General features: G+C 39.4%; 2 protein-coding genes across 2 annotated transcripts in view; one reads left to right on the forward strand and one right to left on the reverse strand.

Annotated features, from left to right (window-relative positions):
- Nucleotides 1–1,158: 1,158 nt before the first annotated feature.
- chordc1b (cysteine and histidine-rich domain (CHORD) containing 1b) lies at nt 1,159–12,562 on the reverse strand. The gene is made up of 11 exons (XM_079804231.1): nt 12,377–12,562; nt 11,894–11,943; nt 11,758–11,814; nt 11,463–11,620; nt 11,151–11,254; nt 11,006–11,064; nt 10,833–10,903; nt 8,527–8,632; nt 8,146–8,265; nt 7,956–8,018; nt 1,159–3,201 (listed from the first exon to the last, which is right to left on the reverse strand). Exons 1-11 carry the CDS (start codon nt 12,438–12,440, stop codon nt 3,031–3,033), a joined length of 1,023 nt encoding a protein of 340 aa, XP_079660357.1. The 5' UTR covers nt 12,441–12,562; the 3' UTR covers nt 1,159–3,030.
- A 1,200-nt stretch (nt 12,563–13,762) lies between these two features.
- fat3b (FAT atypical cadherin 3b) overlaps nt 13,763–27,072 on the forward strand; it is a gene marked incomplete at both ends in the record, with an annotated part of 99,971 nt that continues 86,661 nt past the window's right edge. Inside the window, 2 exons of the mRNA XM_079804179.1 lie at nt 13,763–17,045; nt 26,299–26,616. Coding sequence (XP_079660305.1) covers nt 13,763–17,045; nt 26,299–26,616 — 3,601 coding nt within the window. The remainder of the gene's footprint in view (nt 17,046–26,298; nt 26,617–27,072) is intronic.

Here is a 27,072-nt window from a genome sequence, read left to right on the forward strand (position 1 = left end):
AAGTATCACACAATGATACAGTGAGACGCGTGCCATATATGGAAAGTGTTCAGGAGGCATACTGTAAGGTTTTCCGAAACCGTATTCAGTCAAAACACTGAGCTCTGCCATTACTCGGAGCGTGCTCGTGTGTGTGCTTATCCTGGGTACCATGACAACAGTGCAAGTTATACAGACTACTGGCACATCCGGGAACTTGACTGTCAATTTTGTCAACGCCCCTTTTTAGGGGAAAATAAACTAGACTTCCCATAGACTTCAATACAAAATGGCGGCAAAACGTCTGTACACAGCCAGTAGGCTTGAATAAATCACTAAATGGTAAAAAATGGACTGCATTTATATAGCGCTTTCAACAGACCCATGGCCATCCAAAGCACGTTATTTACATCTTGCCTCACATTCACCCATTCATAAACCGATGGCAGTGTCAGCCATGCAAGGTGCCATCTAGCTCGTCGGGAGCAGCTGGGGTTGGGGGGTTGGGTGTCTTGCTCATGGACACTCAACACTTGGTCAGGTGGAACCAGGGATTGTAGAACCTTCCGGTTTGTAGACAACCTACATGAGCCACTGCCGCCCCACTTAGATTAAACATGTTAAGTAATTATATGTCCAGCCTGCCAAGAGCATGTAAGAAACATCCACAAACTTAATTTGGTCAATTTAAAAAAATGTCCCTTCATTCTCCCACATATTTTATTTTGGTGATTTCTTAAGTTATTCAAGCCTGCCGGCTGTGTACGGTCTAGTTTATTTTCCCCTAAAAGTGGCTGTGAATCTGTTCAGAGACATTCTATGATGTTGCGCCGGTTGTGCGTATAGTAAGCATGAGCGCCTGCTGACGGCTCGCACTCATCACACACATGCACCATTTAGAGAAATCGGGCTCAATAGAAACAAATGCGACTCATCTTTTCTATTAGGTATATGATGAGAAATAATACAAATAATAAACCCTCCTGAAGTGAATATTGTGTCCCGTTGTCAGGACAACATTGCGTGAGGGGCTGACGATTTGCACCATAGACCGTGGTTCGCGGGCACACTCACACTGCCATTATAGGAAGGAGCACGTGCAGGTGATATTTAAAAAAATTCTGCTTTTGAGGTCTGAAAAAGATAGAAGGACATACGGCATTAGAACAACAGCAGGGTGAGTAAAAGATGGTTTTATTTTAATTTCAGGGTGAACTATCCCTTTAAATAACAATGTAGACCGATTTTGAAGTTGGAGATGGAGTGTTTTTTGTAAAGGCCGTATGTATTAGTCTTCGCACATTCGCTTGGCCTCTGCCTAGCGGGACCTTTCCGACGTGATTGTGCAATCCATGGCACATCGCAGAGCAGCGCAAGATGAGCAATTTAGGTTAAAAAGTTTATGAACTGGCGATGGTTTTGCTAGATAAGACCCTATTCCTCGTCTGGGATCGTGCAGAGCCTCTGAAGCCATTCGAAGCGCTTTGATTTGGACCTTCAACATTTTGGTTGCCATGAAAGACCATTGTGTGGAGAAAAATCCAGGAATGTTTTCTTCAAAAACTTCATTTCTTTTCTACTGAAGAAAGACACTAACATCTTGGGTGAGTAAATTATCAGGAAATATTCATTTTAAAGTGAACTAATCCTTTAATGTTCTGAAGTGACGAGAATACTTTTTGTGCGCAAAAACAAACAAAAATAACGACTTTATTCAACAATTTCGTTCTAGCCTGTGTCAGTCTCCAACGCAGTTTGCATTTGAAAATACAGTGCAACTCCAGCGTCATCACACGCATGCATCGTGGTGCTCACGTGAGCTGCAAAAGGCTGCCGTAGAACTCGAAAGCGCTGCACTGTATTTACAACATAAACTGCATAGGAGACTGACACAGGCTATGTAAAAATGTTTTTGTGCAAAAAGTATTCTTATCGCTTCACAAAATTAAGGTTGAACCACTGAGTCACATGGACTATTTTAACAAACCTTTCCACCTTTCTGGGCCTTAAAAGTGTTAAATAGCGGTCTATGGAGGGCTCAGAGAGATGGATTTCATCAAAAAAATATCTTCATTTGTGTTCCGAAGATGAACGAAGGCCTTACGGGTTTGGAACGACGTGAGGGTGAGTAATTAATGACAGAATTTTCCTTTTTGGGTGAACTATTCCTTTAAGCCATGTTAAACGTTTCCTTTATAGCTGTTTTCTATGGGAGGAAAACACTTAATTAAACGCATATAATTGAACTTTCATATTCTGGGCTCATTTGCTTTTCTGCACATAGTATGCTTTATTAGTATGGTGTTTAATGAGTTTGGTCTATTAATGCCACGTTAAGCATTTTAGAATGTCCCGTTTTGTGTAAATGCCACCAGAGCCACTTAATGTGCTGAGTCTCACAACAAATGGCATAAGTCTTGTTTGCTGCAGGCTGTATGTGTATCAATGTTAACCACTGTAATATTGGTTTTGTGCCACCGTCACAGTGTAAAGTCTTAGGACCAGTCACAATTTAGTATGCAAATCTCTCCAGGCTCACCTGAAATGTATTATACAATATTGATGTTAACATGCTTGCTGTTTAATCTAGCAGACAATGATTCAAATTTGATACTTGAGCAGCTTTTGTGTTTTCGGAAAAATAATCCAACCTTGCATAAGAATTTTAAGAAGCTCCAATCCCCTCCAAACACCCATTCATCCCTTATAAAAAATCCCGGTCTATTTCAGGTGTTTTTAAATTGTAACAGTTTTCAGCTTTTTATAGCAAGAAATCTTTCACAAGAAAAATGTGCGCTTTCAACTTGACATATCAGCAACTCTTGCTCCGAATAAACCAACATTAATGAATGCAGCTTAGTGTGAGAGCTTTCTTGAAAATAAAAACCCTTTAAACAGGTCCTGTACAATAAATCTATAATTTGACCTTGGACAAAGAGATTTCAGAATTTTCTTAGCATTCATGCATCATTATGCATCAAACCTTAGAATCAGAGAAAATGATTCCCACTCAGATCTGAGAATGGTGGTCCTCTTACAGTGTCTCTCAATTTAATCATCACACTCATCCTCACTGTCAACATCCTTTTCATTCTTTTCCTCCTTTGGAGGAGCTGGAGGTGGTAGATCCAGTCGGGCCCATGACATTGGTTCTGCCTTCTTCAACACAACCTCGATTTTGGCAGCCATCATGTTCACACAACTTTTACTTGCATCAATGACCTTAAGGGGAAAGCAAATAGACAACCTCAGAATTAAACAAAGTCATGCTTCAAGTTTATATTTAAGCAATAAACCTCAAAAAGTAGTGGTGTAAAGGCCCTTTCACACCGGACGCGTAACGAAAAAGCGAAGCGGAAAAAGCGAATATTTCGTGTGCGAATAGTTCGCGTTAAAACCATTCACACCAGCCGCGACGCGAGTTTGCGACGTTTCAGAGCTCCAGCATTCCAAAACATTCGCGGCGACAGCTGAGAAACACGGACACTTCATCATTCAGTGGAGACAAGCTTTTAATTTTCTTTAAAAGACAGAGAAGAAGGCTTTGGGTGCACCCAGTCTTAAAGAACAGAGTCTGAAGGGGAGGATGCTAATCTTGTACAGGAGCTAAAACTTTATCATGGCCGGTTCCGAAGTTACTTTCAAATGTCCGTGGGACAATTTGAGGAGCTCCTCCAGACAGAGACGGTAGCAGCGCATCTTACGACACACACGCACACGCACACACACACACACACACACACACACACACACACACACACACACACACACACACACACACACACACACACACACACACACACACACACACACACACACACACACACACACACACACACACTCTTAAGGAACGGCTCGATCCGGAGCTGCTGTGTTTCCAGTTGAGTCACAATGTAAACATTTAAGTGCCACAGTCATACTGACGGAAACACATTCACTTTCTATAGTCGCGGACACAATTAGATAAAAAAAAAAATAAAAATCAATGTATTGATTATAATATCGTAATCTGTAGCCTATAGTGGGCAAAAACAGCTGCATCTGTCCAGCTGTAAACACAACTACAGCTGTAATCTCGTGAGAAATGCGACACCTGGCAAAGGTTAATGTTGATTGAAAGGCTACTGACATCAACTGGACATTTCGTCACCTTTGTTTCCTTGTATGTGATTGGTTTAAGCCTTTTCTGTCGCTGCGAGTGTTAAAAAAAAATCGACATCGAAACGAAAAAAATAAACATTGTTTTTTCGCCACAGCACATTCGCGTTCGGTGTGAAAACTCTCATTACACAAACAGCTGATCAAAAAATAAAACCATCGCGCAAATTATTCGCACGTCAAAATCGCATCCAGTGTGAAAGGACCTTTAGGCATGATGTGGAGTGGAAACTCCTTTAGGACCAGATCTATACGATTTATAATAAAATATTGAATAGTGTAAAATTAAAATGCTTTTTCATATACAGAGACATTTTTAGATTTTTTTTTATTCTCCCAGGTGAAAACGACGTACTATTAAATGTATTATAGTATATTTGTATTGTACTAAAAACATACTCAAGTACGTTTTTAATGCATTTAATAGTACGTATTTTTCACCTGGGCTATCTGGTAACGCTAAATGCCACAAAATGTGTGTACTTCAAGCTTTAAAGCTGCAGTCTGTAAGTTTTGCCTCTGTGTCACCATCTCTGTTTGAAACCTGCGATTGCAGTTATTTGCAGAGTTATCATCTGTATGAAAGTTCTGCGTCGGCGCGGCTTCTCAGCACGGATGAATCTAATGTTTTGAGGAGTATGTGTGGCTTTGCTGTCAGACACCGCACCGGTGTGGATACTGTACTTCGGAATCACAGATTCTACACCTTGGCGCATAACCGGAAAATATCATCTGAACAATTGACATGTCTGCCACTTTTGGGAACAAAATATCACAATAACTCACGCTACCAACCAGTGTTAATTTCGTTGACAAATAAATTTTCGTCATCCACCTTTTTTCACTGACGAAAACGAGACGATAACTAAATAAAAAGTGTTGGATGACTAAAACTATGACAAAAACTTACTGTCATTTTCGTCAACAAATAAAAACGAGAGAAAATGTTAGGGAGGGTCGATTAGGGAAAAGATCCAGTCAGAACTGATATCCTGTCTAACAGATGCGCACATTTGATTTGACTGTGCTGATCTAACCGCTGGAAAACACGGCTCACGCATCCCCAATCCAGCGCTCCAGCGGTTCACAATCAATGAATAACGCACATTTATGCCAGGCAATTGTATATGAACTAATGCTGATGAATAATGACAATGTTTACTTTATGATGATTATATTGTAATATGTCACTGATGATGCCCAAAAAAAATCTAAATAACGACTTGCATAGTGATGACGATTTCAAAACAAGGCATCATGAAGCTTCGAAGCGTTCTGAATCAGTGAGCCGATTCATGATTCGGATCGCGTGTCAAACCGCCAAACTGCTGAAAATTTGGCGATTCAAACTGCTGAATCGACTCGCTGATTCATAACGCTTCGAAGCTTCATGATGCCTTGTTTTGAAATCGTCATCACTATGCAAGTCGTTATTTAGGGTTTTTTTGCGCACAAAAACTATTATCGCCGATTCATAAAGTTATTTTAGAACCACTGTAGTGAGATGGACTTTGTAATGACGTCTTTAGTACCTTTTAAGGGTCTTGAGAGTGTAAAGTGCCATTGTGCCAATGGAGGCCTTTCAGAGCCATCAGATTTCAACCAAAATATCTTCATTTCTGTTCCGAAGATGAACGGAGGTCTTACGGGTGTCGAACGACATGAGGGTAAGTAATTAATGACAGAATTTTCATTTTTGGGTGAACTAACCCTTTAATAAATATACATGTATCTAGTCTAGTTGCCCAAAAAAGTATTGCAGATCATAACTTCTTACTTATTTTTAGGTTTTGCATTTGAATACATATTTAGACATGATCAAACACTAGATTTCTTTAAATGTGAAATTTTAAAAAGTTAATAATGTACATCCTAATATTTTTAATGATACTTCTATAAGAAAACATGAGTGAATATTAATGAATGCAAGCAAATATAATTTAACCCAAGTACAGTTTAAAATAGTGCTAAAAAGACAAACGTATTTTTCCTTATATATGTACAGTAGGATATACATACTATTGATACTGAATCGAGATCGAAATCGATATTTGAGCCAGTCAATCCCCCCAACCATCCCATGCCCCAACCTGCCCGCCACCACAAATTGGTTTCTAATCTGTGGGAAACACTGTAGCAAGATGTGGGAAAGTTTCACAAAACTTCAAACTAAGGCTGCGTCTCAATCAGCTCCTAGTTCAGTGTTAGCCCATTGACTCTTGTCCTGATCAGTGCCCTGACCACTGAACCAGGAGCTGATTGAGACGTGCAAGGCAAAACTTTTCACGGGAGCACAACGTACATGTTGGAGCACTTAAAAAGGAAACAACTAACTAGCGGTAAATCTCTTTATTAGAGAATGCAATACTACTAATAACTGTAATAATATTAACAATAATAAAATATTTACAGTAATGTGGTGATTTTTTTAGCATAGAATAAAGTTTGATCAAGCTTGGAGTCAGGACTGTTTTTATTATTATAACACTATTAGGTATTTCTCCCCTGGTTTCACAGACAATGCTTAAGCTAATCCTAGACTAAAATGCATGTTTGAGCTGTTTTAACTGAAAGAATCTTGCACTGACAAATCTTAAAATATGTCAGTGGCATTGTTTTGTCTCAAGATGCACACCAGTAATGTTTTTTTCTTGGGCACGTTTATAAAAGTTACTTAAATGTCCTAATTGAACTAAGGCCTAATCCTGGCTTAGTCTAAGCCCTGTCTGTGAAACCGGGCCATAATCTCATCACTTGCCTGTATTTTGTTCCATATGCATGAAGACTTTCAAAAGGCGATGTTAGGAAGAATATCATGTCAGTTACTTTTTCATACTGTTAATTAAAAGGTGAACGAGAATGTCAGCTCAATTGTCATGTAAGAGATTAATATTATGTCATTTTGTCTGCAATGTCATTTGCAGATTAATATTTTAACCATTCTTTGTGTCCTGAAGTAAATGTTTCAGTTCTAAGGAAAGCAGTGGGCCTATTATTGTTCTACAAATAAAGCTCTTAATACTGCTGCCAAGAGATGTTTACATTCAAACATCTATTTTTTTCAATTGAAAGCGAACAGAATATTTAAACAATGCTTAGAGAGCATTTGTGTGTGATTTGAGTTCTGAGAACTTGGCTCGAAGTTAATTAAAACAACCATTTCAAAAGCTGAAGTGACTTTCTTTTTTTATATATTAGTTAGAATATGTATAACTCAATGTTTTAACTAATTGAAAAAGCTGAATAATCGTTCAAAATTTACTGATTAGTCGTCGAAGTCAATTACAATACTTGATGATTAGTCGATTAATCGTTAGATTAATCGATCATTAAAATAATCGTTTGTTGCAGCCCTATTAGTGATACCTGTAGATTCCAATTTCCATACAGTCTAATCTTTTACTTTTGACTACAGGTGAATCTCCAGTTGTCACTGATGTCATTTGGGCCTTTCTGGATTACAATCCGCTATCAAAATGATCAATTTAATTATTTCAGCTGCTGTGAGAAAAGGCTGTAAATGATCCGCTGCGTTACTACTACTAGCCGGACTCTTTCTTTATGTATGACATTGACGTAATGACGCAAAGACATGATTGATTTTCGCGCGGAAATCCACCATACCACACTAATTATAACACATTATTACAAGTTTATTGTTGTGAATGGGGCTATGGTAAGAATATAGTTTTGAATACTGGCTTGTTGTGTACTTGCTCAAATTTATTTTGGATCATTTTTAACCCAAAAAAGTTACGGACTGCAGCTTTAATGAAAAAAAAAAAAGTTTGATAAGTATTTTACAACTGAATACTCACCCCCCACAAACTAATCTGCTTTTCAAATTCCTTCTCTCCTTCAAATATAATGTGGATTTTGAGCTGCAAGAATAAAAATAACCTTATTTAGCAAATTTTTTATTACAAATAAATGTTCAATTATGCAGTAACAAAACGGACATTTTCTATGTAATGACAGCATAAATCAGACGTGACCTTGATGTCTTACCACAGTACTGTTCCCCTCCACTGAGCTCAGCTCTGGTAATGAATTTTTGGCATAAATGGAAATGATGACCTGACTTCCTGTTTGGTGCCAATCAAACCTGCATGGTACAACCTTTTTTCCCTGTACACACATAAAAAAAAAAAGCAATCCTTCACTTCAGACAAGATTCACATGTAATTTAAACGTATTCAATATTTTGGTCTTCAATAAATGATTTGTTCATTTGGAAGTAGCATATGGGCCTGATAGAGCCGCACGCCATGTTTTATTGGATTGTATGTGAAAATACTATATCATTGCTGTCTACAAAAAATGCAGGGAAAAAAAACCAATGCAAGTAATCTAGTGCTTTGACTTTTAAATCTCATGGTGGGGACTTACTGTATCTTTCATATTCCACTGATGATTTCCTCTGGTACAGCCCTCCTGAGACAGAAACGTGTTGAAGTCTGAGGTTTTCCTCTTGCAGCAGCTCCAATATTTCATCCTTTTATGAGGAAAGTTAAAAAAGAGACTTAGGGGCAGTTTACACGACAGAAGTTTTTCAACTAAAAACTGAAAACTTTTTATGCATTTTGGCTAGGGGTGTTGAAATTCCTACGATGCATCGCAATGCGGACGTGGAAGATTCTGCATCGATGCAGTAACAGACAATAATCGATAATAGCCTAGACGTTTCTCTGACGCCATTCGTCGCATGCGTGCTTGTCTAGCTAGTGTAAAATGATGGAGGACGGCGAAACACAAAAGCGAGAAATAAGTTGTGTGTGTGCGTGTTATTGTAACTTAAGTAGGCTACACTACTTCATAGTTTAGTGTTTACCAGTATTTATTAGCTATAAATGCTCCTGTCGTCTGCTGTGTTCAGACTTAAGTTTTGTTTGACTACATTCAGGAATAAAATAAAAGGAGAGTTCATACACCGATCAGGCATAACATTATGACTAATATTGTGTTGGTCCCCCTTTTGCTGCCAAAACAGCCCTAACCTGTCGAGCAATGGACTCCACTAGACCCCTGAAGGTGTGCTGTGGTATCTGGCACCAAGATGTTAGTCGCAGATCCTTTAAATTCTGTAAGTTGCGAGGTGGGGCCGCCATGGGTTAGACTTGTTTGTTCAGCACATCTCACAGATGCTCCATTGGATTGAGATCTGGGGAATTTGGAGGCCAAGTCAACACCTCAAACTCGTTGTTGTGCTCCTCAAACCATTCCTGAACCATTTTTGCTTTGTGTCAGGGTGCATTATCCTGCTGAAAGAGACCACAGCCACCAGGGAATACCGTTTCCATGAAACGGTATTCCTACATGGTCTGCAAAAATGCTTAGGTAGGTGGTACGTGTCAAAGTAACATCCACATGGATGGCAGGACCCAATGTTTCCCAGCAGAACATTGGCCAAAGCATCACACTGCCTCCGCCGGCTTGCCTTCTTCCCATAGTGCATCCTGGTGACATGTGTTCCCCAGGTGTGCGACGCACATGCACCCGGCCATCCATGTGATGTAAAAGAAAACATGATTCATTAGACCAGGCCACCTTCTTCCATTGCTCTGTGGTCCAGTTCTGATGCTCACGTGCCCACTGTTGGGACGGCGGTGGATGGGTCAGCATGGGCATCCTGACTGGTCTGAGGCTATGCAGCCCCATACGTAAAAAAACTGCGAAGCACTGCAACACCTTTCAATCAGAACCTGCATTAACTTCTTGAGCAATTTGAGCTACAGTAGCTCGTCTGTTTGATCGGACCACACCGGCCAGCCTTCGCTCCCCAATGAGTGAAGACCCCGACCCTGTTGCCGGTTCACCATTGTTCCTTCCTTGGACCACTTTTGATAGATACTGACCACTGCAGACAGGGAACACCCCACAAGAGCTGCAGTTTTAGAGATTCTCTGACCCAGTCGTCTAGCCATCACAATTTGACCCTTGTCAAATTTGCTAAAAACTTTACGCTTTCTTATTTTTCCTGCTTCTAACACATCAACTTTGAGGACAAAATGTTCACATGTCGCCTAATATATCCCACCCACGAACAGGTGCCACGATGAAGAGATAATCAGTGTTATTCACTTCACCAGTCATAATGTTATGCCTGATCTGTGTATATCTGACTGCTTGTATTCATTGACGAAAATGTAGCCATGTGCAGTGATACTGCAACGCATTGTGATGCATCGTGATATCCAATCGAATCCTTGACATGATAATCGTAATCGAATTGAATCGTGAGACCAGTGACGATTCACAGCCCTAATTTTTGCTGCTCATGTATGGCATTTTGGAGGCAGAAAACACAAACTTTGGAAAACAGGTTTTAAAGTGCAAGTTTTTGAAACAGATACCGTTATGGCTCCTTGTAAACTACTGTACCAAAACATGAATTTGTGAAAATGCGCATGCGAATTACATGTTGAATCTATAGGTGCGTAGTGTTTCTTTACAAAATTACATCACCAACTACTGGCCTGGTGGCATTTAGCCGTTTTCCCAGATCCATGTTAACAAGGATCGTTTTTGTCTGTTCACGAAAAACGCAAAAGGAAAAACGTTTCAGTTTTTAGTACATTTGTTGTGTAAACATACCATAAATTGCAGAATCTGCAGATATATCTGAGAGTTCTCCATCTACACTTTTCTAGTAGTTTCAAGTAGTCATTTTCAGTTTTGATTGGATGTTAATTTACCCTTCATGGAAGATAGGTACGCCAGCATGGTACAAACACGCCTCGTCATCACTGTCTTGTCCGCTGAATGTCTTAAAAACAGAATAATGAGAATCCATTGTTTATATAATGGACTAAAGAAACTCTATGTGCCATGGTTTTTAAATCGGAAAAGCAGACGGTGCAAACAGTACCTTACTGCAGCCTCCATTCTTACAGGGCGTCCCTATCTTAATTTCATCACTATCCTCCTCTAAAATGCAGGAAAGAGAATAAAATGCATCAGATTAAAAGACAAATATAGAAAGGTAGGGGAAAGGAGAGTCGGGCCATTCTTACCTTTTATCTCCTCTGCATTTTCCTCAGTTAGTTTCAGCTTTTCTAAAGCCTGTTTGAGCGAAGGAGAGATCTTCTGTTGTAGAATGGACAAAGGCTCATCTGGACTACAAGGACAAGTAAAAACGGTTGTTTTCATTTATCCTTAAGAGGTTCTAACATCAATGTGGGTTTTGGCTGGGTGGACTGCTAATGAGAAGAACTTGTTCTCTATAGTAGATTAAATGCTGCATTACTTCACCCTCTGAACACCTGAACTAATGAGCCGGAAAATACAAATGGGGAAGACCCTGTCCTTTTCAAGTGTGTTTTTACCTTGGTCGCTGAATAGACTCCAGAGGTTTTGGTGCTCGGATGATGCATTCATCAAACTTTGGCTTAATGTCATTCACGTTCTTGTCCACAGAGGACTTCACCTCTGGTTTAACAGGCTCAGAGGGCTTCTCCTGATTATGAGGTCCTTTTGTGCAACCCTAAGAGAATTAAAAATACACACAAACATTTCAAGACTTAGCCATTTCAATATAATTAGATATCTTTAATCTATATGAGAGAACTTTATCTATGAAATTGATCATTGGTCTCATCACAGACAAGTTATGGCACTCACAGCAATACTGAGGAAATCTGAAAAGTCAGTTGTTCGTCTCTTGCAGCAAGACCAACCCTGGGAAGACAATTTAATAGGTTTAACACAGAGTAACAGTAACAATGGCACAATTATATTTTCCAGTAAGTGTACACACCTTTAATGCATCATGAAACACTGGCACTCCGGGGTGGTATGTGCATACATCTATAGATAAGAAGAGATTGATTATGAAATGTGACGTTACAGGAATATAGTCACGTGTTCACAATGTGCAGACTATAGTTAGTTAGTTAGCTACTCCACCAACTGCTCAGCTACAGGATTCTTTGTTAAGATGTTTAGATACAGTAACTCGCTTGTATTCCAGACATCTATTTAACAAATATTAATTTACGAAGTCTGTGCTATTGAATAAACATGATTCAAACGTCAATGACCAGCTTCATTGTAGATGCTTTACTAAATTAATATGCTAAATAACGTTCAAATAAAAGTGATATCTGACCCTTTTTAGAGGCGGTCGTGTTTTGTTAATAATATATGCATATGAATAAATGTTAAACAAGTGTTTTTTTTCTTCAAAATGTACCCTGCTATATACCATAGCCATTCAGCTATCGTTTATCTAAAGTCTTACCATCTGAATTCTTGTCGGGATCAAAACGTTGTCCACATCCCTTATTATAACACAGTACAGACATAATGTTGGACAGAAATGCAAGCGAATATTATACACCGTAATCAAGAGGGAATGATCCGAAGTCCTAACTAGCTCGCTGCTGCTGCTGCTGCTGCTTCCCGTCGTGAGGTTCCTTCCGGAATCGTTCGTGAATTTCCGTAAGTTGTCGTTCAGTGCTTCGGCTCCAATCGTGTATTCTCGGAATGTTTCGGAATTGGAGTGATGGGATCACAGAGTGGGAGATGGGATGCACCGGCTAACGGAGTTTAAATGAAAAACACAGACAAGGCTGTGCATGGAAACGAACCTGGTTCAGTTCTATTTCACTCCGTCAAATTATTGTTTTAATGTGTATCGAAATTATTGTTTTTGTTTATTTTTATATTAAAATGACACTAAAAAAGGATTTATAGCGATACTCTAAAGAGAATAAACTGTTTTGTGACCTCTATGTAGCGCAAACACATTAATCGAATTGTCAGATTTTGTATGAGATAAGGTTTAGATCCTATTGTTGCTATGGGACAGCAGCAACAACACCAACTCCGGTTTATTTTGCGCATTCACGGGATAACGTGCACACGTGAGCGCGCTTTAGGAGGTGCGCGCTCCACTGATTACAGTCAACTGTGAGTGGTAGCGAGTCCTGTATGGTAAAGAAGTGAAGGATGTAGTTTCACAGAGCTGGCTCCTGGATGTTTGCAGCGCAGAGATTTCTTTCTCCCTAAGCCAGAGGTAAGAGCTCATTCGCATATTTTCGATGCACTAATTATCGGAGAAGTGACTGCTCGCTCTGGTAAATTACAATATTTTACTAGACTCCACAGCGTTGAAAGTTTCCTTTGATTACAATCGGATTTTAATAGAGAGTCGTGTGTTTATCCGAGAGGATAGGTTTTGTTTGACATTATCAAAGTTATTTACTTTAAATGCAATACAAATGTAATGCCAAGCTGTAGATAATGCCTTTTAGTCAAATTTTCTATTGTTGCACATTTCTTTCAAGACTATATTAATATTATTTGCTGTGAGTGTTTCACTTTTTTTTTGATAAAAAAGGGGGGAGGATAATCGTCATTTGTGCTCTTAATTGCTGTTATCAATCTTGCAGTGAGATTACCATTTAACTGGCCTGTCAGTGTTGTGTGAAAGGGCATTACTGAGTCAGGCGTAGGAATTTATTATATTTTTTTGTTTTTGACCATTTCATCCAAACCAAGGACTTCTGAATAAATAACTGCCATCAGATTTATTTGAGCAATATATGTCTTTGTGATATAAATGCCCTAGATTGAAATGGTTTACTGCATATATCTCTTATTTGCAGGGTAACTGGATGATGGCATGGCTATAAACAGCTGCCCTGGGGGCAGTATGAGGATCCGTCTCACCAGTTTCTTCTTATTGCTCCTCCACCTGCTTCCTTGTTTGGGGCAACTGGAGAAGCGAGGGTTCTCCTCCTTTCAGTTTACCGCCCCCATCTACAATGCCACTGTTTATGAGAACTCTGCAGCTCGGACATACATTAGGACTGAGGTTAAAATGGGGATTGCTCTCTCTAAGTTGGGCCCTTTGGACATCAAATATTTAATTGAATCTGGAGACGATGAGGGTCTGTTTCAGGCTGAGGAATTTGTGCTGGGGGACTTTTGCTTTCTCCGCATACGAACTAACGGTGGGAGTGCTGCCATCCTTAACCGTGAAGTGCAGGATAATTATACATTGACGGTTAGGGCAACCAGCAAAGGCGTGCTGGAGGCTTCTGTGGTAGTTAATGTGCAAATTATGGACATGAACGACCTCCGACCTTTGTTCTCTCCCACTTCCTATGCCATTGATATTCCAGAAAGTACTCCGTTGGGAGCAAGCGTGGCTCAGGTGACCGCCACTGATGCAGACATCGGCTCCAATGGCGAGTTTTACTATTTCTTCAAAGAAGACATTGCGGAGTTTGCTGTTCACCCGACCAGTGGGGTGGTATCGCTCACAGCCAAGCCCAATGCAGATAAGAACAGCAGATTTGCCCTTGAAATTTTAGCAGTGGACCGTGGAATGAAGGTTTATGGGAACAGTGGTATTAGCAGTACAGCCAAACTAGTGATCAGTGTTGTGCGTATCAATGAGTTTGCACCAACACTGAATGCAATCGCACTTTACCCTTTAATATCAGACAAAGAGCCACTATATGCCACTGTTACTGTTGAAGATTTGGACGAGGGACCCAATGGAGAAATCGAGTGGGTTGCCATCATCGCCGGTGACCCACAGGAGCTGTTTGTCCTTGACAGAGCTCCACTTGGAAATGAGTACAAGCTGAAGATGTCTGAAACAGTCAATTGGGATACATTTCCTTACGGTTGCAATCTCACTTTTCAAGCCAAAGACAGAGGCTCACCACCAAGGCTCTCCAACACTCAGACTGTTCAGCTCTTGGTGAACAAACCCCAGTCTGTGAAGGTGAATTTTGAAAAGAAGATTTACAAAACCTCAATTATCGAGATTGCACCACCAGGGACCATTATAGAGACCGTAAGGATATCTCCAAGACCGCCGGTCATCAGCTACGCCCTAAGTCTGAGCTCAGATTCAATTTATTTTATCATTAATCCACTTACTGGTGTCATCTCAACAGCGCAACAGTTTACCACAATAAGCCAGGAGCTCTATGATTTAGAAGTGATGGAGACAGTGAGTGGCATGACGGCAAAGGTGCAAATCACGGTTGAGGATGCTAACAACAACTCCCCAATGTTTACCAGCACATCTTACAAAGTCTCTATCAATGAGAGCATCCCCATTGGCACTGTCATTCTCACGGTATCAGCGGTGGATGATGATAAAGGTGACAATGGGTGCATAACATACAGCATCGCCAGCCTTCAGCCCCTCCCGTTCATCATCAACCAAAATACAGGAGAGCTGTCAACATCCACAGAACTGGATTTTGAATCATCTTTGGAGACCTATGTGTTCGCCGTCAGAGCCTCAGACTGGGGCTCGCCTTACAGACGAGAAAGTGAAGTCAATGTCACAGTGCAAGTGTTGAACATTAATGACAACCAACCCCTTTTTGAGCGTGTGTCATGTAAGGGTACGATAGGACGGGATTTTCCTGTGGGCCAGACGATCATCATCATGTCTGCCATTGATATTGATGAGCTTGGGCTGGTTAAATATGAGATTCTGTCTGGAAATGAGCAAGATGTCTTCAGTCTTAACCCAGACTCTGGGGTGTTGTCATTGAAAAGACCCCTCGCTGCAATAAGTGTAACGAATGAACAGTTCAACTTGATAGTAGCTGCGTCAGATGGTGAGCTGCTTTCCAAACCAACCTTTGTCAATATTTCACTGGTCAGAGACAGAATTGCAGCAAGGAGTTTCAATTGTCGAGACACAAAGGTTGCACAAAAGTTAGCTGAGAAACTTCTGAAAAGAGCCTCCGCTGTTAGCAAATCCAAAGTGGATGAGGGCTACACAGATCTGTTTTCCGTCAACAGACAGACGCCTCAGTTTGAATCCTTTCCGTCAGATATTGTAGTCCGTGAGGACATGCCTGTGGGAGCCAGTGTCCTTCAAGTGAACACAAATGATGGTGACACAGGCTTCAATGGTCGCGTCTTGCATGCTATATCAGATGGGAACGTCGACAGCTGCTTTAATATTGACATGGAAAGTGGCCTAATTTACATTTATCAGCCGCTGGACCGTGAGCGATCCGACCGTTACCTCCTTAACATAACTGTATATGACTTGGGCCTTCCACAGAAATCCAGCTGGAGATTGCTGACAGTTAACATTGATGATGTAAATGATAATAGCCCCAAATTCTCCCTCAAGAGCTATACTGCCGTCGTGCCAGAGAACGCAGCCATCGGCACAGAAGTTATCCAGGTCACAGCCTCAGACGATGACCTCGGTCAGAACGGTGAAATCTCATACAGCTTGTTAACAAACACCCCTCTGTTTGCCATCAACAGCGAGACTGGCTCTGTTTATGTATCTAGTCAGTTGGACAGGGAGTCCGTCTCGGATTTCACCCTCAAAATTCAGGCTAGCGATAAGGCAGAAAAAGGGAATCCGATGTTCTCGGAGACAACCCTGATAGTGTACCTTGAGGATGTAAATGACTGTGCCCCTATGTTTATTCCCAGGACTTATAGTTGCCGTGTTTTGGAGGACCTTCCTATTGGTGCAGTTATAGCTTGGCTTCAAACGCAAGACCCAGACATTGGATCTGGTGGATGGGTGAGATATTCCCTGTCCAATGACTTCAATGGGACATTTAAGGTTCATGCTGACAGTGGCGCCATCAAGGTGGCCAAGGACCTGGACTACGAGAAGCAACAATTCTACAATCTCTCAGTGGTTGCAGAGGACTTGGGTTTTCCAGTGAAGCTTCGCTCTGAGTCGTACCTTGAAGTGGAAGTCATTGATGTCAATGAGAACCTCAGTGAGCCATACTTCTCAGAATATGCAGTGAAGGGCACTGTGAGGGAAAACTCTCGACATGGAACAAGTGTCCTCCTGGTGACTGCGCAAGATGATGACAAGGGCAGAGATGGAGTGATCAGATACTCTATCAAAAGTAGAAGTGGTCTTGGAAGGTTCTCCATTGACGAAGAAACAGGTATTTATAATTTGATTCTTTTTGGTTGTGTTGTCTGCCGTGTTTTATCTCTTTTGAAGACTAACCAGTCCTGAGTCGCTGCTTGCGCAATAAAACAAAACCTGTGAAAATGGTTGTGAATTTATGCCCTAACATTTTACTGCAGTGTGCTGACTGAATGGTATTAAAAGGTCACTGTGATGTTATTTGTCTTGGCAATGAATTTGTGCTCTGAGTCTACAATTGCCTCTGAAATTGCAGCCACTAGAGAAGACCACTGACCTAGAAAGGTGGGACTTAACCTCTGTGTTCTTCTGTGATTTCGAACACAGTCTGTGTTTCGAAATCTGTTATGTGATATCTGATATTTGCAATATTGAAGAAAAACTGCTTGTTACTTGCACAACTTGTGTGGTGCCAGCTTCATCATTAATTACAGCTAATGACTATTGATTAGAGAAGTACGACGGGCAGTGGGATGTAACTGTGGTCCTCCATTCACATGTCAGCTAATTAGGCTGAGCCTGTTAATCAGCCCCCTGTTTAAAGTAAGCGAGTGGGGCACGCTTGTGCCAGAACCTCAAATGAGCATGGATTTTCCACAGAGAATTGAATGCCCTACCAGCAGCAAAAGACAAGTTGTAGGGGAAGCGGATACATGAGAACAAGAGTTGTCTTTCATCTTCAAAGTAAAACCTCTGGGACAAGTAAGGACAGTGGCATTGGCTCAGCACGCCCGCCGCTACATAACCGCCTACCAACATTCATTTAGCTGCCATGTTGTGTGGCGCGAGTCCTTGACATTGCCAGTAGATTTTTGAGATGATTGAAAGTGGGCAGTTCATGCAATACACTTCCAAACAAGCAGAAATCAAAGTCACTTGATCTTGGTCGCCAGATGAGATGTGTTGGGTTGAAGTTGTTTGTATGTAGAGTGATTCCGATATAGAAAGTCTCTTTGCGCAGATGCAAGAGTGAACTCAAAAGGCTGGTGGGATTTATGAAGGCCTTATCGGCAGAGCGCTCTGCTGCTTTGAGCAGGCATTGGTATTCCTGCCCACACTTTGGGAAATAAATCAGAGTGCACTCTCACTCAGACGCCTGTCGAGAAACAAGTTCAGCTCTAATTTGCCTCTGAGATTTGGCCTCTTTTTCTCCAGAGTCAGGTTAAGTCCTTTATGTCAAAATCTCTTAGACACCTGCACAAAGGGCCACTTGTGCTGCACATCCCCACACACTGCAAAAGACTGTTGTATTCTGTTTAGCTTTTTGAAAAATAACACATTTTTGGAGCGTATGGGAGTTGAGGATCCACAAGCCCACTTCCTCTTACAGACTTCTTGAACTTTGATTGTAATTCAGGGGAGATATCAAGGGTTTTCCTTTTGGTTCCTGCATGGCATACAAAGGAAATGTCTCTCTCACTGTAACAAAGATGCAGATTCGGAGTAGAATGAAAGGAACAGGGAAAAGATTTATGTTGAAAGAGAAAAATGCTTTTTCAGCATGTTTTGGTGCGACGTTTGTGAACTCAAGATAATTCGAGATACCTTTTATGAAAACAACCGCCCTTGATCTTGTTTGTGGACATAACGGATGACTTGATGGCTTAGTTCGGCCTGATTATGTTCTAAATTTGGACAAATTATGAATATTTGATTGTTTACATCTTTAAAATATGATAAACTATCATTTTTCTCAGGGAATTTTAAATTAAAATAGTGACAACAAATGTTAAGAATATTATGAAATCACCTTATGGCTACCATTTTATTTGCAGCAAGACATCTGCTGTTAAACTAAATTGGATGTGCGTCAATGTGTTTTGCATTTGAAATGGTTATTTCTGTAATTTGCGAGTTCTTTAGAGGATAATTAGGACCTCTTTGTGATATTGCTAACCACAAAACACATAATCATCCTTTTAAAATCTGTTACAGTTGAAGGACACGTCACCGATTTTCTGCCTTCTAGCTCCATATGCAGTCATTGATGTTCATAATACACACCTGTTGGTTGACTTTCATGAATAATGATAAATGCTAAAAGCAATGTCTTGTAAAGCAAAAGAAGCAGATGGATTTAGTGCTGTTTCAATTACATGATCAGTGGTTTGAGATTCACAATCTGCTGAAAGCCAATTGCACCGTGTCAAATCATTTGCATTGCTCTAGTTGCTTTTGCGACTGCAAATTAGCATCTCATGTTCAAATGCTTTACAAAATCAGGCACTTAGTGTAAATCTGTGCCTCTTTAATTTGAGCTGGGACAGGCCTCGTGTTAGAATTTCTGATCCTCAGCATCAGAACCTGTGGGAATCCATCAAAACATCCTCCGCTTCAAAGCTGGAGTCTTTGAATCAAAACTGTGGAAAACATGTCTGTAGAATCCTGTTTCAGACAGGACTGAAACTTTGTGTCTTTTTTTTATGCCATCTGTCATATTTCTGACTCGACTGATGTATAGATGTATAGAAGCAGAGCGCTCTATTCTGAGTATGAACATTGTTTGCTTGTGTGACAAATTTTACAGACCTTTCACAAACCTTTTATTTTGGCTGCAAGGTTTTTGAATATGATGAATGTGATGTGATAATGTGATATATCAATGAACTTTCAAGAGTTTTGTGCATACTAAAAAACCCTTAAAACCCCCAAACCTCATATAAATTTTTTTTAACATTTTTGGAAATTTCAAAGGTTGTTTTCTCCCGGTAAACTCTAGATATGTTAGGACAAGCTATATTCCCTGAGTTGCAAGACGTGGGTGTAATAAGAGTACATTTGGCTGAATTTCAGGCTGAATTGCGTCCCAATTTACTCCTATTGCAGTATAACAAATCTAGCATGCTTAAAAGCAGAAACGGCTCATTAGTGAACCTTTTCTCCCTCCATCAAATTCACTTTAGCTGGAAATATCTGGATGAATTGGTACACTTTTCATTTTTCTGTTTGGTGGTGAAACACTATCTCAAATTGCTTATCACTTATGAGAACTGGTCATAAACTGTATGTCCTAAATGTTTTAATAATTTATTTCTGATGGTTTTAATTAGTCAAAGGATGACTGAAGGGTGAATTTCAATAATTTTTACATGTAAATTATTACAATATATGGGAAGCCAGACATAATATTTGGCAGAATTTGAAGTAGCATTTACTAACATACCCCTTTTACTATTTCTGAAATATGCTATTATGCTTTACAAAAATCAGCATGGGGGTTATTTATATTTACTATAACTCGTAAAATCTGCTTGCAAACATTTTCCATTTGTCAAAATCAACTTAGATTCACTAATGTTGTTTCGAATACATAATATTTTAAGTTTCTGTTTATTAAACCAATCTCTTTGTATTAAAGGCACAATATGTAAGATTTTTGGATTAAAATATCCAACAATCACTAGAACAATGTTATATATTTTGTTAACTTGTGTACTTGCATTACTCCAAATGTTTCCAAGAACACTTAAATCCAGAGAAATAAGCTAATTTAACCAGGACACGGACCGTGCCTCGCCTATCAATGACATCATACCCGAGTTACACTCAATTTCCGGTTTTATTTTGTAACAATCATGGAAACACCAAAGACGCTTTAATATATTATGTGTTTTATTAGACAGGTCAGCAACTGTTTGGATACATCTTGATTTTGTCTCATAGTATCCAACTAGCGAATGCACAGAGAAGCATTATAACGTAGCTTTCAACACAGTCAAATTTATGTAATATGATAAAACAGCGCTGCGTTACCCCACATAAGCAGAGCAAAAGCTCTGTGAAATCAAGAGGTCATCAAGCTATGCCTTTGTTTTGAATAATCGACATCTAGTGGCGAAAAATTACATATTGTGGCTTGAACTCAAATTTTTAGGCAACCAGGTTGTTTACTTTTTTAAAGGGCACCTATTATGCAAAATGCACTTTTCCATAGTGTTTGAACATAAATGTGTGTTAGCAGTGTGTGTACACAATCACCCTATAATGATAAAAAAATTGACCCAGTGCTTTTTTTTATTAATCCCCATAAATCATAAGCAGTGTTTTAGAACAAGCCGTTTGCAGATTCTGAGCGAAGTGACGTCACTTTGCACAGGCCCCTCCCACAACTGTTGATGGACACTGCCGTTTCAGCATAGACCCGCCTTGAGTTAGCTGTACACAGTCCGCCATTATTTTGATGCTAGAGCAGATTTAAGTTTGTTTATGTTTGCGCAAATCAGTTCACTCCAGACTGCTTTGTGAACGAGGCAGGCAGGCTTTGCTAAAAAGTTGTTACTCAAGAATGGATCTGTACCAACTGTTTGTGACCCCGCTTACAGCCTCCAGAGCGATACTGGTCAGGGCAAAAATAAAAGGGAGAGCGCGCACTTTATTACAGTTTATTAAGTTTACCAGTTTATTAAGCACTCCCTGAAAAGGTCTGTATATATTAGTTTACTGTTAGTTGTAACAAGTGTTTTTGTGTAATTCGCCGTGTATGCTGATGATAATGCAAAGGAAAAAGAGGACTAGTGTTTATGGACTAGTGTTGTCAAAAATATCGATATTTCGATATGTATCGATACTGAAATATCTGAAACGATACGATATTCCTTTTCTACAGTATCGATACCAGCTGTGCTCTCCTCTCCGACCGACAGGGAGTTGACACGCACCCGCCTCCTCTCATTCAGTCCGGTTAACCCTCTAAACACGGCGAATGCGTGTTCTGCTGGATTTTTCATCATGACTGCGTGTTAGTGTTGGCGTGACAGGTCTGAATTTCGCGCGGGATTGCACTTAATGTTAATTCTACTCATTCCCGCATTCGCGCTCGCATCTGAAGCGCACACACACATATCGTAATAAAGCCGCCTCTGACATACAAGGGCAAAATGAGCTCCTTTTTCTAGCTTATTAATGGTCAAATACACTCAAAAAATGTCTCAATGTCCAATGTGTAACAGGAGTGTTTGGGATCCATGCGTGCGTTGGGTCTTAAAGGGACAGCAGTTATTTATTATTCAAACTACAAAAAGACAAACGATCACAAACGATGCTCTTGACTGATAAACTTGTGTAACTCTAATGAATTCATCTGTATTTAATTTTTTATAATGAAGATTATCCAATGTTATTTTAAATTTGATTACTTTGTTTTTTTTTATTCAGTTTCTTACCCGAATACTGTTAGACCTACCTGAAAAAATAAAAGCAGTCTATTTAATTTGTATCTTTATTCTATTGTATTTATTTGTGCTATTGTTAGTCATTTGTTTATTTGTTCTTATTTTATTACTGTTTACTCGTCTTTTTAAAATCAATTTGAAATCAAGCTTCCTTGTGCTGTAGCTATTGCAACACAATTAGTTAGCAAATATTTGTGAGATAATTGTAATGGTAATTGATCAATGTTTATATATGAGAAAAAACTTAAAGGCTTTATCATATAAAGTGATCTCTTCAGAAGAAATTTTTAATCGCCTAGACTTTCAATAGACGGACAAAAAGATAAATTATATAAAAAAATATCTATTTGACAGTAAATGCAGCATTTTCCCCCCGTGGTATCGAAAATGGTATCGAATATCGATACTTTTTTAGGTATCGTATCGAAGTTAGAAATTCCAGTATCGTGACAACACTATTATGGACAATACTTTAATGCGCACTTCTTGTACTGTGTTTTATTCAGCTCTTACATTGATTTTGTGGAGTAAAACAGACACTTCATCTTTTGTGTGAAGTACAATAAACAATAAACGGGATCCGCTACAACAGGCTTGTACTAATAGTGGATAAAGTTGTAACCGTAAGAACAGGTATAGTTTAATTACGGTTATATCTCCATACAGCACTTATTCTTTGGCTCTGTAGGCATTATTGTCCGACTTATTATCATTCCGTGAGATGAGATTGCCCAGACACCAGACATGAGCTCTTGAAGCTCCTCCCTCTTCTTGAAAGGGGGCCGGAGGCAGCAGCTTATTTGCATTTAAAGGAATACACGCACAAAACGGCACGTTTTTGCTCACCCCCAAAAAGGTGCCCTTTAATGAAACCGTTTATTGTGCTCAAGCGGCAATCTCCCGCAATTTCTCTTGAAGCCAATACGGAAGTGACCTAAACTGCAATTCATCGAGTGGCCGCTAGGGACAGGCTCCAGAAGGGAGCAGAATCTCATTGAGCCCCATGTTAAAATGCCCAACTTTACAGCAGAATAAAACATGTTTACAGCCTGATACAAATTGTGGTTTTGGTCTATACGGCTAATTTTGCCCTTCATGACAATATTCATATTTAAGGGCGTGGCCACTTCGAGTGACAGGTGGATAGCCATTTATCTGCTGTCTGTTAGTCATCGCGTCACTTCAGCTCCGCCCACGTCCCACCTTTTTGCCCATTTTCTGTTATCCGGGAGTGATGCGCTGCCAAGATGGCAACGGCCAGCTCAACCCTACTTTGCGCTTCAAAACTGCTCATCAGAATCCTATGGGTGATGTCACGGACACTACATCCATATTTTTTTACAGTCTATGATTGTGCTTTAAAATGGTTTTGAGAATGGCACATTTCAGTTATTAAAAGATCTTACGCATGCTCTCCGAAAAGGTGAGGTTGTGCAGAAATCCCTTATATGGCCATAGTTTGGGCATGTTTTATGCAAATTACCAGATGTGGGCATGCACTCCTTTATTATTATACACAATGCATCATTAGAAAGTGGGTAAGTTTATTCTGTTGTGAATCCATCTAAACATTTTGCACAAGATCTTTTTTTTCATACAGACATATGCAAATTGTATGAAATTATTAGTGAACAAGTCCGGCGTACTTTTTAAGATAATGTTTGTCTGCTCCACATATATTTTGTGTGGTCTTTTGCTCTGTTTGATTGAGAAGTTAAATAAGAGGAACTGTTTTTGTTTTCTTTGAAGGTGTGTATTGTGAATATAGCGGATTTCCTTTAGGCAAACCGACCTGTCACACTGTGTTAGCTCACTGAGGAACCCTTCAGTCAGCTTCAGATGTCCCTGTATCCTTTGTGTCTTTGTCCCCTTGGGTGTCCTACTTTTAAATGCTTTTAAGGATTTAGTAAGTATCAGGGACCAGCTTGCTGTGTTGAGTACTCCTCTTTTTTCAGCTCCAGTGGCTGTGAGAGTCGGAATCCCCTCGGCTGAATCACTTCATGCCTGAGTGGTTTTGTTCTGTGCCATGGTTGACCAATCGACTCGTTGCATTGCATTGCACAGCCACAAAATGGGTCATTCTGTCAGTGAAGCCTCTTCCTATCAGTGATCGTATTTGCATGTGCTCGTCGTGATGCAATGTCGAAGCGCTCCTAATCATAGAATGGCAGAGCCAGCATTTTGGTCAGGAATGATTAGATGTGCTATGCTGAAGGCCTGAAGGTCATACAGTCTCTGAGTGGAGCCATTTGTACCCTGCGGTGGGATTTCCAGCCCATCTAAAGTTAGTGGTATGTCCAAGATGTCAGTTTGGATTGGACACCACCAGCTTAAAATCTGTCCGCTCAGCAAGCATGTCCCCTAAAAAAAAGTGTAACTCTATTACACCTGTGAACAGACAGTTTGACACAGTGTTATATAGAGGAGGCCGGGGGTTAGTTGTCACACGTTTTACTTCTTTACATTTTCTGTATACTGTACCTGCATAACATAACATTTTCGTAATTGCCCTGGAAAAATTAACTGACTTAAAATTAAAAGTTGTCACGTATCTAATGTATTGCAGCACCACATAAACAAACACAAAAAAAACTTAAAATCTTATATTTTACATTTGTTTAAATAGGGATATGAATTGATTAAAATGTACATTTCATTAATTATAGTTAAATTAAGGAATTACTTGCATATATCAATATTTGCTAGTAAACTCAGGATAATTTAAAGATGAAAGACAGGCTTTTAATTATAGACCTTTTATTAATTAAACATCTGATTTATTTAGCACTTTTTATATAATAAATCACTAAATTAACCACCCTTATATATAAGATTATACTGCATAAATGTATGTCATTTACATTTTTAATCTATAGGAAATAAGCAAATTAGAGGAAATTAAATTAAAGGAACTGCATTCACACAACATGGAGAAAGACTAAATCATAGTTACTGATATATATCTCTATATACCCTAATCATTTAACAACATGTATTCTTATATCTGTGCCGTATTTATTATATTGATTAATAATAGATAGTTAGCTAATCTGTGTGCTTTGTATATGTGCATTTTTGAAATGCATAACATGTACAAATCAATTTAAATTGTAATGTAGATGCTGCTTTGAAACGATATGTATCGTGAAAAGCTCTATACAAATAAATTTGAATTGAATTGAATTAGGGCTGTCAAAAGATTAATCGCGATTAATTGCATCCAAAATAAAAGTTTGTGTTTGCATAATATATGTGTGTGTACTCTGTTAATTATTATTTATATATAAATATACACACAAGCATGTATATATTTAATTCACTAATGAGCCGTTTCTCTTATATATAAATAATAATTAACAGAGTACACACACATATATTATGTAAACACAAACTTTTATTTTGGATGCGATTAATCGCGATTAATCTTTTGACAGCCCTAAATTGAATATATAACCTTTGTGACAACTGGCCCGAGTGACTCCAATACTAATGATTTCTTTGTAGCTCATTGCCAAATTGAATAATTTTTGCAGATACCTTTTATATGCGTCTAATCTTTTCACAATTTATAAGTAGGCAATGGACTGTAGTAAGAGAATGAAGCTCTGCCCCCCCAAAAAAAGGCATTTTCTCTGAATTGCTTTAGGTTGGTCCCAGGTATCGTTGACAGTTGAGTAAATTTCCCCAGAGAAAAACTGAAGAGAAATTACACTTTTAGGCAGACCATACCAGCTCTGGTATTGAAACACTCTGCTGGACGGACTTTGGTTTCTGGGAGTGTGTCTAAAAACATTAATCTTTTAGCCTGACTCTAATCTCCTCAAAATGTTAGGCACATTACAGTTTAATAAAGTTTGACAGCTAAGTTTGAGTCATGGTAGGGTTGGATGCTTTTGATTTGTAGTTGAATCACAAACCAAGTTATGGATAGCTTGAAAAATAAGTGAATGTTCCCAGCTCACTCAGGCTAGAGTACTGATAGCTGTTGATGTGTCATAAAAATAATTTGTCACAAAAGCTCTCAAACTGTGTGTTGTTCTTGTTGAATTCATCAAAAAGGTGATCGATATTAAATATGTTTTTCCTCTGTTCTTACAGGAATGATTTACACTACTGGCACCCTTGATTGCGAGACTCAGAATTCTTACTGGCTAACAGTATATGCGACAGACCGAGGTGTGGTGCCGCTCTCTGCCTCTATTGAGGTGTTTATCCAGGTGGAGGATGTGAATGATAATGCACCTTTGACCTCTGAACCCATCTACAACCCGTACGTCATGGAGAACTCTCCCAAAGATGTGCCTGTTGTCCGTATCCAAGCCCGGGACCCTGACGTTACCGCCTCAGATAGCCGCCTCACGTATCGCATTACTGCCGGAAATCCTCAGAACTTCTTTTCCATAGATTCCAACACAGGTAAGAAAAAAAACCTGTATTTTTTATAATAAAACATTTAATCTTGTATTTTTCATTATATAACTTGGGCTCCATATTTACTTAATTTTTATTGACTTTTTTTTCCGGATTTGATCGATATATATACATTTTTTCTAGAAATTATAAGGATTATAATTTATAATATTATTGACTTTATGCAGATTTTACTTTATATATATATACACTCACCTAAAGGATTATTAGGAACACCTGTTCAATTTCTCATTAATGCAATTATCTAATCAACCAATCACATGGCAGTTGCTTCAATGCATTTAGGGGTGTGGTCCTGGTCAAGACAATCTCCTGAACTCCAAACTGAATGTCAGAGTGGGAAAGAAAGGTTATTTAAGCAATTTTGAGCGTGGCATGGTTGTTGGTGCCAGACGGGCCGGTCTGAGAATCTGCTCAGTTACTGGGATTTTCACGCACAAC

This window comes from Gobio gobio, assembly GCF_949357685.1.
Source record: "Gobio gobio genome assembly, chromosome: 22".
In the NCBI taxonomy this organism is placed as follows: domain Eukaryota; kingdom Metazoa; phylum Chordata; class Actinopteri; order Cypriniformes; family Gobionidae; genus Gobio; species Gobio gobio.

Excerpts from the sequence above, each read along its gene's own strand:
- chordc1b (XM_079804231.1), bottom strand. The coding sequence starts at position 12,440 with ATGTCTGTACTGTGTTATAATAAGGGATGTGGACAACGTTTTGATCCC. Across the intron at positions 11,944-12,376 it reads TCCCGACAAGAATTCAGATG|ATGTATGCACATACCACCCC; the intron begins GTAAGACTTTAG and ends TCTTATCTATAG. Across the intron at positions 8,633-10,832 it reads GTACCTATCTTCCATGAAGG|GATGAAATATTGGAGCTGCT; the intron begins GTAAATTAACAT and ends TCCTCATAAAAG.